Source organism: Canis aureus, chromosome 18, assembly GCF_053574225.1.
Source record: "Canis aureus isolate CA01 chromosome 18, VMU_Caureus_v.1.0, whole genome shotgun sequence".
NCBI lineage: Eukaryota > Metazoa > Chordata > Mammalia > Carnivora > Canidae > Canis > Canis aureus.
In genome coordinates this window covers 50851604-50867080 of record NC_135628.1, presented here as the reverse complement: position 1 = coordinate 50867080, position 15477 = coordinate 50851604, and the positions used below count along the sequence as shown (strand labels likewise).

General features: G+C 35.0%; 1 protein-coding gene across 4 annotated transcripts in view; it reads right to left on the bottom strand.

Moving 5' to 3' along the window:
- The window catches only part of LOC144288366 (uncharacterized), a 164123-nt gene that overhangs the window by 16934 nt on the left and 131712 nt on the right, over positions 1–15477 (bottom strand). For 2 of the 4 annotated variants that reach the window (XR_013356308.1, XM_077855890.1), the window contains exons 2-3: positions 10343–10403; positions 3974–4083 (exon numbers count right to left, since the gene is read on the bottom strand). Coding sequence is in view for 3 of the 4 variants with exons in the window: in XM_077855890.1 (XP_077712016.1) it covers positions 3974–4010 (37 nt within the window). In the remaining variant the exon portion in view is untranslated. The remainder of the gene's footprint in view (positions 1–3973; positions 4084–10342; positions 10404–15477) is intronic. The other 2 variants (XM_077855891.1, XM_077855889.1) reach the window with 2 other exon arrangements.

The following is a 15477-nucleotide window of genomic DNA, read 5'->3' as shown; positions in this document are numbered from 1 at the left end:
AGATTATCAAAATATTTCCCAACTCCTACTCTCTGTAACTGTCTTCTCAACTTCTCAGCCATGTGCTACATATTCTTTGAGAACTGGCAAATAGTTTTATAGGAAATACAGCTAAGATGTCAGGCTTACTGGGACGCCTGGGGGGCTCAGTGGTTGAGCGTGTGCCTTCTGCTCAGGTCGTGGTCTCAGCATCCTGGGATCTAGTCTCACATCGGGCTCAAGGAGCATGCTTCTCCCTCTGCCTGTATTTCTGCCTCTATCTCTCTGTGTCTCATGAATGAATGAATGAATGAATGAATGAATGAATGAATAAATAAATAAATAATAAACTCTTTAAAAAATATGTGAGGCTTACCACAGAGATTATCTTTTCTTAATAAGATCTTTGCCCATAATATTCTCACTGCCTTGGTAATTCTTAGATGCCTTTAATACTATGAAATTAGTAATGACCTCATAAACATAATTATAAAATATAAAATAATATATTGGATTTTATTAATCATATTGATTTAAAATTTCTGATGTTTAAGAAAGAATGGTTCAAACATTAAAATCAAGTTGACTTTATTCTTATAATCCACATAATTTTCAAAATCGTACCAATTTTTGTTGTGACTTTTAGTTTTTATTGATAATTTCTTGTAATTTGTAAAAAAAATTTAAATATTTAAAAATCTTATCATTAAAGTTTTCTTAGTCCTTAACCAAATATTTCTTGACTGAAATTCCCGTTTGTGTGTATGCAGCCTTACTTGCTTTAGATGTCTACTGACTGCCATTCTAAAATTTTGATTGGTTGCTTTTTGGGTCAAATGTATAGCTTCACCTTACGCTTATTTTTTATTTTTCCACCTTAGGTTAGTTCTACCTTTTCCTGAAATTTGTACTTTTCTCTTTTGTGTGATTTTTGTTTATTTGCTGTAGTAATTTTATAAATGTAAAGAGTAGTCCTATCATATCACAAAACAGGATGAGGAAATAAATTAAGATTTCCTACTCCTAAAATATCTTGAACTTCCTAACATATAATTGGCAAGTTATTAGGATACAGGATTCAAGTTTCAACACCATTTTTAAACAATTTTAATTATAGTGTAGTTAGAATAGAGTCATATTATTTTCAGGTATACAATATAGTGATCCAACAGTTCCATGAATTACTCAGTGCTCATCAAGATAAGTGTACTTCAGTGCCTGGGTGGCTTAGTTGGTTAAGCATCTGACTCTTAAGTTTGATCAGGTCATGATTTCAGGGTCCTGAGATTGAGTACTACATCGGGCTCTGTGCTCAGCATGGAGCCTGCTTGTCCCTCTCCCTCTGCTCCTCTCTGTGCTCTCTCATAAATAAATAAATAAATAAATAAATAAATAAATAAATAAATAAATAAATCTTAAAAAAAAAAGATGAGTGTACTTTTCCCTTTACCTATTTCACCCATTCCTCTACCCACCTCCCTTCTCATAACATTTACTTCTCTAAAGTTAAGAGTCTGAATTTTGGTTTGTGTTTCTCTCTTTTTTTCCCCTTTGTTCATTTTGTTTATTTTCTTAAATTCCACATATGACTGAAATCACATGGTACTGGTCTTTTTCTGACTGGGTTGTTTTGCTTAGCAGTATACTCTGTAGATCTATCCATATCTTGCAAATGTCAAGATTTCATTCTTTTTATGGCTAAAAAGACATTGTGCATCTCTTTGTGTACATACGTGCATGATATATATATCATACGTATATATATATCAGGCCTATTTATATATGTTAGGCATCTTTTCATGTGTTTGTTGGCCATTTGTATATCTTCTTTGGAGAAATATCTGTTCATGTCTTCTGCCCATTTTTTAATTTCCCAACACCATTTGTTGAAGAGATTGTCTTTTTCTCATTGCATATACTTGTTTCCTTTGTTGAAGATTAGTTGACCATATAATTGTGGGTTTATTTCTGGGCTTTCTGTTCTGTTACATTAATCTATGTGTTTAGCATAATTTTTGTCTCGAAGTTAAAATGTTATAATTTCTGACATTTTTCCCCATGAATTTAGATCTCTCTTTTCCTCTCCAGATGTTATGATCTTCTCTTTTCCTAATTCATTATTTTTACTGTATTGTATATGGTTATACCTAGGAGAGACTCTTGTTTCATAAATTATATTAAATATAGAAAAAGAAGCTTTTTAAAATCTTAAGAGTTTGTTTTCAGCTTTGTTCAATATTCATTTATTTAGTCATTTCATTAAAACTATGAGAAATGAACAAAGAGTAGTGGAAGGGGAAGTGGATGGGGGCATGGGGGAACTGGGTGATGGGCAATGAGGAGGGCACTTGGTGGGATGAGCACTGGGTGTTATACTATATGCTGGCAAATCAAACTTCAATTAAAAAAAAACCTATGGTATCATAATAAACACCTAATAAGCTCTTACTTGGGACTATTATGGATGCATACTGCTTTACACTCTTTTTTTTTTTTTACAATTATTTTAATTGAATTATAGAAAAGATATGAGTTAATTTCCTCCTCAAGAAGGTACTTTAAGGGCAGCCCAGGTGGCTCAGCAGTTTAGCGCCACCTTAGTCCCATGCTGGGCTCCCTGCATGCAACCTACTTCTCCCTCTGCTTGTGTCTCTGCCTTTCTCTCTCTCTCTGTGTCTTTCATGAATAAATAAATAAAATATTTAAATTAAAAAGAAAGAAGGATAAAAAAAATCTTTAAAAAAGAAAGAAGATACTTTAAAAAGAGAACAAATGAAATAAAAATATCCAATACATAAATAACTTAGAGAAACACATGCTCACATATCAGATACTATTCAAGTAAGCCATTTCAGTCTCTAAGATAGCTTCTATTACCTTCATCAATATATCTGTAAATATTATTTTAAATACTACAAAAATTTTATATTAGTTCCCTAATATTGCCATATTGGGCTTGCAAAAGTTCAAAATTATATTTAATAAGCTTACACAAATTGTCAAAACATCGAGAGATCTCTGTTACTTATTGTCTTAACATGTTTATAATAATTAAACATTTATGAATTAAAATATCAAAAACACATTTTCATTTTATGAAAACAAATTTATAAATTTCCTTTTTTTAGGAAAGATTGTACTTACTAATTACTATTTGTACTTATACTAGACATATTCATTTCCTAGAGCTGTCATAACAAATACCACAAAGTGGGTTGCTTAAAACAACAAAAATTCATTGTTTTACAGCCTTGGATTCTAAAAGTTCAAAATCAAAGTGTCATCAGAGCCATGAAACCTATGGGAAAGAATGCCTTTCCTCTGCTAGCTCTGGTTTTTGTCAACAGTCCTTGGCATTCCATGGTTTGTAGATGGATCATTCTAATCTCTGCCTCTCATTGTCATAGCGGCATATTTTCTTTTTGTGTCTCTGTGTCTGTGTCTCTTCTCTTATAAATGTGGAGGTCATACTAGATTAAGGACTCATTTTTTTTAAAAGATTTTATTTTTAAGCAATGTCTACACTCAATGTGGGGCTCAATCTCCACTCTGAGATCAAGAATCATACACTCCACTTCTAAGCTAGCCAGGCGCCCCTAAGGACCCATTCTTAAGATAAATTCATCTCAACTAATTACATTTGCAATAACTCTATTTCCAAACAAGGTCACATTCTGAAGTCCTGAGAGTTAGGCTTCAATGTATGGGGCTGGCGGCTAGAGGTATAAGAGCATAATTCAACTCATAACACAAGGAAAAACTGTGGGCAGCCTGGGTGGTTCAAGGGGTTAGCGCTGCCTTCAGCCCAGGGTGTGATCCTGGAGACCTGGGATCGAGTCCTGCATCGGGTTCCTTAAATGGAGCCTGCTTCTCTCTCTGCCTATGTCTCTGCCTTTCTCTCTTTGGGTCTCTTATGAATACATAAATAAAATATTTTTTAAAAAGAAAAAAAACTGTATAATATTTTAGTAATCTCAAAAATGACATGGTGTACCTGGCTGGATCAGTTGGTTGAGGGTCCAACTCTTCATCTCAGCACAGGTCTTGATTTTAGGGTTCTGAATTCAGGCCCTGCCTTGGATTCCACATGGGGCATGAAGCCTACTTAAAAATAAATCACAGGAAATACAATTAATTATGTAAAACCAAAATTACCAAACAGTAGAATCTCAAAATCTTGCACTGTCTCAAATAGCTAAGCTAAATTGGAACCCTTTTAGTTTACTATCTTTACCATACAATGTGATCAAGGATTGCAGATTAATAAATTACTGCAGTTTTAGTAATTAGATAGAACTAAAACTTCATGTTGAAAACAGAGCAAAGAGACACTCCAGGTATCCTGAACATTTGCCATTCTGTAGCCTATTAGTGTAAAATTATTATAACTATGTTGTCCATAAAGTATATAAATCAAAGATATTAAAAAGAAGTACCTGGTTAAAGATAATTCAGCAAAACAGTATTTGACTTTTATGAATCTCAACTTGATTTTATTCTCTTTACCTTCCCTTTTCCCTTTATTCTTTTGTCTAGATGGGTCTCAAATTTCTGTTGGTAAGTACCACATAAGTATATTGTGAAATTTCTGGGTTCAACACACAGAGATTCTTTTTTTTTTATAAATTTATTTTTTATTGGTGTTCAATTTGCCAATATATAGCATAACACCCAGTGCTACCCATCAAGTGCACCCCTCAGTGCCCATCACCCAGACACCCCCACCCCTTGCCCACCTCCCTTTCTACCACCCCTTGTTCGTTTCCCAGAGTTAGGAGCCTCTCATGTTCTGTCTCCCTTTCTGATATTTCCCACTCATTTTTTCTCCTTTCCCCTTTATACCCTTTCACTATTTTTTATATTCCCCAAATGAATGAGACCATATAGTGTTTGTCCTTTTCCAATTGACTAATTTCACTCAGCATAATACCCTCCAGGTCCATCCACATCGAAGCAAATGGTGAGTATTTGTTGTTTCTAATGGCTGAGTAATATTCCATGGACACATAGACCACATCGTCTTTATCCATTCATCTTTTGATGGATACCGAGGCTCCTTCCACAGTTTGCCTATTGTGGACATTGCTGCTATAAATATCGGAGTGCAGGTGTCGCGGCATTTCACTGCATCTGTGTCTTTGGGGTAAATCCCCAGCAGTGCAATTGCTGGGTCTTGGGCAGATCTATTTTTAACTCTTTGAGGAACCTCCACACAGTTTTCCAGAGTGGCTGCACCAGTTCACATTCCCACCAACAGTGCAAGAGGGTTCCCCTTTCTCCACATCCTCTCCAACATTTGTGGTTTCCTGCCTTGTTAATTTTCCCCATTCTCACTGGTGTGAGGTGGGATCTCATTGTGGTTTTGATTTGTATTTCCCTGATGGCAAGGGATGCGGAGCATTTTCTCATGTGCATGTTGGCCATGTCTATGTCTTCTGTGAGATTTCTGTTCATGTCTTTTGCCCATTTCATGATTGGATTGTTTGTTTCTTTGGTGTTGAGCTTAAGAAGTTCTTTATAGATCTTGGAAACTAGCCCTTTATCTGATACGTCATTTGCAAATATCTTCTCCCATTCTGTAGGTTGTCTTTTAGTTTTGTTGACTGTATCCTTTGCTGTGCAAAAGCTTCTTATCTTGATGAAGTCCCAATAGTTCATTTTTGCTATTGTTTCTCTTGCCTTCATGGATCTATCTTGCAAGAAGTTACTGTGGCCAAGTTCAAAAAGGGGGTTGCCTGTGTTCTCTTCTAGGATTTTGATGGAATCTTGTCTCACATTTAGATCTTTCATCCATTTTGAGTTTATCTTTGTGTATGGTGAAAGAGAGTGGTCTAGTTTCATTCTTCTGCATGTGGATGTCCAATTTTCCCAGCACCATTTATTGAAGAGACCGCCTTTTTTCCAGTGGATAGTTTTTCCTCCTTTATCGAATATTAGTTGAGCATAAAGTTGAGGGTCCACTTCTGGGTTCTCTATTCTGTTCCATTGATCTATGTGTCTGTTTTTGTGCCAGTACCACACTGTCTTGATGACCACAGCTTTGTAGTACAACCTGAAATCTGGCATTGAGATGCCCCCAGCTATGGTTTTCTTTTTTAATATTCCCCTGGCTATTTGGGGTCTTTTCTGATTCCACACAAATCTTAAAATAATTTGTTCTAACTCTCTGAAGAAAGTCCATGGTATTTTGATAGGGATTGTATTAAAGGAACACACAGACATTCTGAAAGAATAATAGATCTAGAATGTGATACAAGTATTTACATCTCTAACTTTCAGTCCTCCTCTACCTCTATGATTCTAATCCTGGTGTATCACACATTATACTTTGAGAAATGCTACTTTTTTGTTAGTAGGAGTTAAACAGTATTTTTAAGGTCCTATATTCTTTTAAATTTTGAAAACTTTTTATAAACTTATAGATTTTTTTCAGTTGATTTTAGTTTTTGATACTAGAATTTTGATCTACCTATGAGATTTCTTGAGGTTAATAAAAACTCCCTGAACTAAAAAGATCAAGTGTACATAGATTATCAAATGGGTGGGCCTCCTTCAGTTATATGCACAACAAGCTTCATTCATTCTCATTACTACTTTTAAGACTACATTGTGAAATATCCCTTTCCATAACTGGATGATATGGAAGGTAAATCCTATAGTTTCCCAGGCAGAACTGAGCATTAGGACTGTTCCTTCATTATGTATTAATAATCCCAGTGATGTAAATCCAAACTTCAATTTAAAGTTTCTCCCTCTTCCCCCTATTCAGCTCAGACCAGTCAGGGACATCTGCAATAGAGAAGCTGGATGCAGTCTGCCCTTTTCCTGTTTTCAAGTTGTTTTGTGCTTTACTCTTCTACTCATTATGTTGTTACAAACTCCTCCACACTTGGCTGATGAAGGAGATGAAGTAAGGAGACAGAGAGGTGTCTGTTGGCTCTTTCAGTTCTTATAGTTCACCATCCAATGGCTTCTACTGTTGGGGTCTCTCTACCTCAATGGGTGCCTCTTTCTGAAACAGTATTTGAAAGTGACTCTAGCTTTTCTGACTTTACTCATCTCTTGCCCCATTTCTAGAATTTGAGGATGCTCCTACTAGGTCTCTAACCTTTCTCTGCTAAACACCTTTAGCCAGACTCCCTTTTTTGTCTTTTCCAGATAAAACTGAAAAGTGGGGTCTGTATTCCTTCTAAGTCTAAGAGACTTGGAACAATTTATTTCAAGAATTTTCTTTTTTTTTAAGATTTTATTTATTTATTCATGAGAGAGAGAGAGAGAGAGAGAGGCAGAAACACAGGCACAGGGAGAAGCAGGTTCCATGCAGGGAGTCTAATGTGGGACTCGATCCCGGGTCTCCCAGGATCACACCCTGGGCGAAGGCAGGTGCTAAACCACTGAGCCACCCAGGGATCCCTATTTCAAGAATTTTCTTACCCATTCCACTTTTGTAGCAATGCAAGTGGAATTAAGCTATTTTACAGATCAGCAATAATTGTTTCCAGGGTTAAGATATTATTCTGCACTACTGGTAAATACTCCCTTGAAGCACCTCACCTGCCTTTCCCACAGAGGTATAATGATGCATACAACATTCTGACAATTCTCCAAGGGATTCTCACTCAATCTCTCTTATCAACTTCATGTTTTTCAAAGATATAGGCTAACTATTGGTTGAAGAAGTGTCTTTGATTTGTTTTTGAAACAAAACAATGCAAAAACTAATGCAAATAGTTTAGCACCTCCTATTTGAACTCTGGAAAATTTGATGTCGCCCCCCCCACCCCACCCCAGTTGACCTGGCTCTTCCAGGAATCTAAGTCAAGTTGTACTCTCCTATTTAACATCCAAGTATAGGGGATTCATCTAAACTACACAGTCTGTTAAGAAGTATTAATAGAATAAAGTGTACAGATTACCCAAAATGTCTATGTTCTGATACTTTGAGCTGCATCTCCTGCCTATTGGAGGTCCTAAGCTGCATATGTTTCTCTCAATCTTATTTAAAGGGCATAAAATTAGTAATTGTATGTGGGAATGACAATTGAAAAGAGTAACTCTAAATCTGGGGTAAAGAGCCAATGGAAAAAAGTAGAGGAGTCAAATTATGAAACTGAAAGAGTGACCACAAAACCAATAGCATGTGAGCCAAGAAAGCCGAACAGGTAAGATGGAAGAAGATATGGAACAATTCCAAGGAAATGTGGTGGCTTTTAGTCACCTGCAAGGTGCCTCTACAGGTAGCTAAATCCAGCTTTGTGAGTTTTTCAAGATTTTCAGGTTTTTTTTTTCTTTTTCCTTTCTTGTTTGAGAAAATTTGTGTATGCTTAATTATTTATTTTCCATAGCATCTTAAAACAAAACCTTAATTTATTATTTCCATCATATCAAATCTTTTAAAATGTGCTCATCTCTCTAAATACCAAGGTACAAAGAACTGAAACAGCATTTATATGATTCTATTGCTTAAACACACCACCTATTTTAGGGACATGGTATTAAGTGAAGAGTTTCCATTTTTGCCATACATTTATTTTTATTTTTATTTATTTATTCATGAGAGGCAGAGAGAGAGAGAGTGGCAGAGACACAGGCAGAAGGAGAAGCAGGCTTAATGCTGGAACCTGACGTGGGACTCCATCCCTGGTCTCCAGGATCACACCCTGGGCTGAAGGTGGCACTGAACCACTGAACCACCCAGGCTGTCCTCTGCAGTACATTTTAAAGTAATTTACAAATTTATTTTAGACTGAGGGAAAAAAAGAAGACTTTCATAACATTGCCCTTCTTATTAAGCTACTTTTTGGTTTGGCAAACTTAAAAAAATAATATATTTTCTCTCCACTTTGCAAAACTGTTTTAATCTCGTGACTTTTAAGGCTATTTAAAAATTTGATAGTGTATTGTCTGCTCTGACTGAGTTTAATTAACACATTTTCTTCTATGTCAAGCAATCTCTCTGCTGGAAAGCAACTTTTTCATTAGTGACTCCAAGTCTTTCCTAATTACAAACTGTGCCTCTCTATATAGCTATATCTATGTATATCTGTTTTCTCTCAATTTCAGTTATCCATATGTATTTCTTTGAATCCCACTTCTCCCCTCAAATTGATTTTTATATTATATTCAACTTGATCTTATATTTCTACTATAGTTGAAACCAGGAACAGTATAATCAACACTCCAAATACTTCAAAGAGATTTTTAATATTTCTGAAGACTTTAATTGTAAACATCAGATGGATCTTATAGCGAATACTTGAGGCATCATTACTGATGGAGGAGGGAAGAACTGTGAACTCTTAGTTCAGAGCTACTTTGAGTAGAGAAAGACCATTCCCAATCATCATGCAGGAAATTAACTTGGGGATTGTTAACTTTCATCTGTGTTCATAAATTTATCAGTAATTACTTACATAACTTCCAGACTAGAGTTCCAGAGAAGGTCTAGGTTGGAGTGTGTTTGACAATCTACTCTAATGGAAAGGAAGAGAGAGATTACTTTTCTATTTATTTATCTCTGATTTTTGTAAAGGAGCAAAATATACCAATTCTTGGTTAGGTTTGGTTCTGAAACCAAGGATGTGCTATGTAAAATTTTTCTTAGAGCTCTCTTTCTGAGAAATGGAAGCTTAATAACATGCTGAAGATTATCAGTATTCCCCAATTCCTTCCAATGACAATTCAACTATTCAACTAAAGACCATATTTAAAGGCTATATTTGACACAGTAAAGAAAGCCTATCTCCTGAGAAATGCAAATTAAGATTGCAAAGGAAGACAGCTGCCATGTATCACTGTATGATGGGGCTTGACATGGTAGTAGTAAACTCAAGAATCCAGCGGAAAGGGCTACTTTATGCATGAAATGAGATATTCCTAGTACTCTCTGAATAGTCCAGTAAATTACACTGAGTTTAGGAAATTTCTTCAGTTTGTCTAGGAAGATTTTATTTTTTTATTTTTTTTGAGAATTTTTTTAATTTTTTATTTATTTATGATAGTCACACACACACACACACAGAGGCAGAGACACAGGCAGAGGGAGAAGGGAGGCTCCATGCACCGGGAGCCCGATGTGAGATTCCATCCCAGGTCTCCAGGATCGCGCCCTGGGCCAAAGGCAGGCGCCAAACCGCTGCGCCACCCAGGGATCCCTGTCTAGGAAGATTTTCTTCTTGGATGTTTCCCCACCCCATTTGTCTTCTAATGCAGACTATCCTCAAACTAGCCTCCTAATGTCAACTGTTTTCAAATGGAAGGGAATGGTCTATCTGCTCTCAAAATGCAACAACTCAGACAACTCAGTATTCCCTCTTCCACTATTAAAATAAAAGCTTCCATCACCTTTCAGATACCAACTTACTGTGAAAGAGACTGTTCTTTTTGCTACTTCGTCTGCCAGTCAGTCACCCTGGATTTGGTACCTGAGAAAATACACGATGCTAACAATCATCATTGATCTGGTCATGTATATTTGGGGGGCAAATAAAAAATGAATTTACACTGAGCCTTTCCAATAGAATCAATTTAAAGTAGTGATAGATCAAAATAAACCCTAACAGTTCCAACTTAAACACTTAATAAATGAAAGAAGACTTTTAAAAATTCAATTTTAAGTGAAAATTTAAACACTGAGCAGTTTTTGAAAAGGGTAATATAAAACTAGAAAGTTATACATTAAAAATAAATTTAAAACTATGTTTTATCACAAGTCATAAGATAAATACTGTAGAAAACCATAAGTAAAACTTGAAAAGAAAAAAAAGTAAAAATTATTAAAGTAAGATATACTTGAAATAGATCCAGGATATCAATATTCAAATTACAGCATCTACAAAAAGGGAATAATGGATTTGACATATATACATATATATAATATTTGGAAATTATTTCTCTAAATCAAAAGAAGCTACAATTGTACACTTTCCCCCAAAAGATTTCTCTGTATGCTAAGCAATTATTTTTCAAAATAAAGGTGTATCCCAAACCTATTTCCTCCTTAAATATTTTAACCTTTTGAATGAAGAGAATATTATACAAATATTCAGAGAGAAGAGTTTATTTATAAATAAAAATAATGAATTATAGGGATCCCTGGGTGGCACAGCGGTTTAGTGCCTGCCTTTGGCCCAGGGCACGATCCTGGAGACCCGGTATCGAATTCCACGTTGGGCTCCCAGTGCATGGAGCCAGCTTCTCCCTCTGCCTACGTCTCTGCCTCTCTCTCTCTCTCTCTGTGTGACTATCATAAGTAAATAAAAATTTTAAAAAAACTTTAAAAAAATAATGAATTATAATTGCATCATATTTTTCTTTAGCCTGCCAAAATACTATTCATGAGTGTGGGCAAAAGAATGCCATTTCACTATGCACAGATTCAAATTATATCATACCCATCTAGTATAACTGGTAAGTTGCCAATGGAAAGTATGTACATATATTGATGCAATAACAAATATATAAAACTGGGACAAGCTTGACATGTTCTTTTTTTTTTTTTTTTAAGCTTGACATGTTCTAAGAAAAATTAAGAGTTCTTAAGAGTTCTGTTGTGTGACGCTGCAGGACTGTAAGAAAGGACATTGGTCTGAAAGTAGAGGGAGATATGAGATGAGGCCCAGGAGTTACAGAGACAGTGTTGAAAGTCTCTTAGGCCGTGCTCAGAATCAAGGATTTATTATAAACATTAATAACTATTACTGCTTTTTTAGCTCAGCTGCCAATAAAGTTTGGCTTTTTACCTCATCTGTGTTTATCATACTTTCTCTGTTCCACAATATACACCACTGGCCAAATATTCTGTATGCAAGCTAATACAAATGCAATGAAACGCCGGGACACCTGCACCCCGATGTTTATAGCAGCAATGGCCACGATAGCCAAACTGTGGAAGGAGCCTCGGTGTCCAACGAAAGATGAATGGATAAAGAAGATGTGGTTTATGTATACAATGGAATATTACTCAGCTATTAGAAATGACAAATACCCACCATTTGCTTTAACGTGGATGGAACTGGAGGGTATTATGCTGAGTGAAGTAAGTCAGTCGGAGAAGGACAAACATTATATGTTCTCATTCATTTGGGGAATATAAATAATAGTGAAAGGGAATATAAGGGAAGAGAGAAGAAATGTGTGGGAAATATCAGAAGGGGAGACAGAACGTAAAGACTGCTAACTCTGGGAAACGAACTAGGGGTGGTAGAAGGGGAGGAGGGCGGGGGGTGGGAGTGAATGGGTGACGGGCACTGGGGGTTATTCTGTATGTTAGTAAATTGAACACCAATAAAAAATAAATTTAAAAAAAATAAAAAAATAAAAAAATAATAAAAAAAAATAAAAAATAAAAATAAAAAAAAAAAGCTTCACCATGATAAATATTGTGGGTGGATAAGTATAAAATTTTCAGCTACAACTAAAAAGTGGGGATGCAGTTTGGCAAAAAGCACCTATTCTCGAGTCAGTGGGATGCTTTCTGGACAATTAACTTACTGTATTGCTAGGGAAAAAGTGGGACAACTAGCCTTCACTTCAAAGTGTTTGGCTGGGGGCGCCTGGGTGGTTCAGTCAGTTTAAATATCTGCCTTCCACCCAGGTCATATCCCAGGGTCTTGGGATCAAGCCCTGCCTCACATCAGGCTCCTTGCTCAGAAGGGAAAAAAAAAAGGGCTGTTAGGTCACTTATCTCTGTCTTAATTTTCAGAGACATTAGTAAAGTTTAGGTTAGTAAGTTTAACTTCTGGATGGGGATGTGGATTTTACCACGCACAATCACCTGTGTGATAGAAAATTACTCCAAACTAGGAAGTGTATTTTAGATATAGGGGAGCCAAAAATGCTAAGTTTTTTATCAAGGTGTATATTTAAAAAGAACTATATAAGAAGTGTGACACAAAATGACTGACACATTTAACATGTGACACTCAGGCCTCTATCAGATAAATGGTATTAAGCAGGATGAACAAAAACAAAACAAAACCAAAAAACTGTAAGGAAGAACCTTTAGGATTTAAGAAATACATGTGGTGGATGAAAGAGGTAAGTGAGTCAAGCAGAAAGAATCCTGAACTAAAGGGTTGGGTCATGAGGATTTGCTTTTCATGCCTGATTGGATTTAAGTAAATCACTCAGGGCCACAGTATGTACTTCTGTGTAATGGATGTACTGCTGAAGATGGCTTCTGTGATTCCATATTTCTAAGCTGGAGAAAAAGGGAGATTGGTGATAATCTATACCCAAAGAGGTTAAGAGGGAAAAAGAATTGGGTGACATTATGAAATTGGTTTTTAACATGTGATCTTTGAATTGATAGTGAGGTATATCAAGTCAAATGCCTTGGGGCAGCTGTGCTGAAAATTCAGCTTAAATAAAGAATGACATAGGAGTTGACTTCACTTCTAAGCCAGCCAAACAAGGGTCCCTTGGTTGGAACACTAAGAACCAAGTAGTATTTTACATATCATTAATATTAAAGAAGAAGAATAAATAGATGTTTAATTAGGTACCTTATTTAGCTAGATCTGTTAATATTACCAGAACACATATTAGTTTCCAATTTGTATAACATAGGCTTTTATTATAGATTTGTTAGAATAAAGGAAAATGCCATTAGTAAAAATGCTTTCACTGGTTCTAGGATCTGGGTTCCCAAGTCAAAGTTTAGCATGCTCTAGAACAGTGCCAGTCAGATTTGAGCCAAAACATCTAAAGGAAAGCTCAACAAAAAGGACAGGTTTGCCAATAAGAGAAAAATGAATGTCACAGTTCTGGCTTAGATGAGCATTCATATGTACAGTACATAAATGCAAAAATTAACTTAACAAGCTGAGGGGTAAATGCAGTATTTAAATGTGACATTGCCATCATGCAAGTTTAAACTATATTGTACATCTGAAACTAATACTATACTATATATTAATTAACTAGAATTTAAATAAAAACTTAAAGAATAAAGTAGAGCTGATGTTACCTAGAAAAACAAAGAAATGGTCTAGACACAGTAAGGTATTTACATCAGAGACATACTTATTATTACCTTGATAATTATCACACCGAACACTGCATACTTCTAAGAATATATAAGGAAGACAGAGTAAAAATTTTGACTAGCTTGAGAGGGCACAGTTCATTATATACATTAACACTAAGGGTACATTATCAGAAGTCATTGAATGAGTAACAACTGATCATAGTACCATATAATTTTAGTACTTATGGACATATCCAGATTTAATGCAGAAAGTCAAATATATGAAACTGGATTTTGAAACAGAAAATTTTTATATTCACCTCAATGAAGAGTTTATTTTTTACATAATGGAAGCATTATCAGTTCATTTCTATTCACCTCAATGAAGAGTTTATTTTTTACTATAATGGAAGCATTTATCAGTTCATTTCGTTTAATTAGTAGTTTTTGTCAGCCTTCACTTATTTAAATACACACTGTAAAAACAGAGACCTTACCTGCCATTTTCACAATTGTGCTATCAGTAACAAGACTATTACTTGGCATTTAGTAGAAGCTCAATAAATGTTGACTGACTGACTCAATGGATAAATAAACTTCATTTTTTTCAGCAATTTTATTTAAAAGAATAAGTATCAATTTTATGTTTGTTATAATAATTTGAGGTACCTTTTTACGAACACATTTAGTTTATAACTTTGGTGTATGGCACATAGTAGGAAATCAATAAGAGCTAATTCTCTCTTCTTCCATTCCTCTAAACACACACACTATGCAAAAGAGCACACTCAGTTATATTTTTGCATTGAACATTACATTAATATCTGTAATTAGGTAAATGAGAAAAATTTTAAGTTACACACTTAAAGTTATAAGTTTTAAGTTATATGTATATGAAAAATACATATTGGCAAAGCATTGTTTTATTACTTTTGTCAAATTGATTTCTAACATAACTGTATCTTTTGTTATCCATGTAATATAATGGATGAAAATATGGGATTCACAATTTAGGCATGTCAAATTAAACTGAACATTGAAGTACTACATGATATATAGGTTTTCTACTATACATAATTTTAAGTGTAAGCCTTTATGTCAAGTCAATGTTTTCTCTATTTATCTAGACCCCAAAATGTTTTTTTCTATTCATTTTAATCATTATGAGAGTTATGCAATTCTTAGTTGATCCCTCAAACACTAAAACATTTAAGACCTATGTCTTGCACTTCAGCTTCTGTAGAGAATTGTTTATTACAAACAGCTGAGTGGCAATTGATTAGCCTTTTCCGTATTTTATCTCAAAAAATATTACTTAATTCTTTCCTCCATAGGACTTAGTCATGTATACAATATTATACCATATCACAATATGCTGTTCTGAGATGATAATATCATATTATACTATATATGTCTATAAAATCTGTCACTGTGCATACCTATTGCATAGTAGGTAAAGTTTAGGTGTCTTTAACAAGAATAGGTTATGCACTGTCTACAATAATCTCGCATTTTAATTGAAATAATTG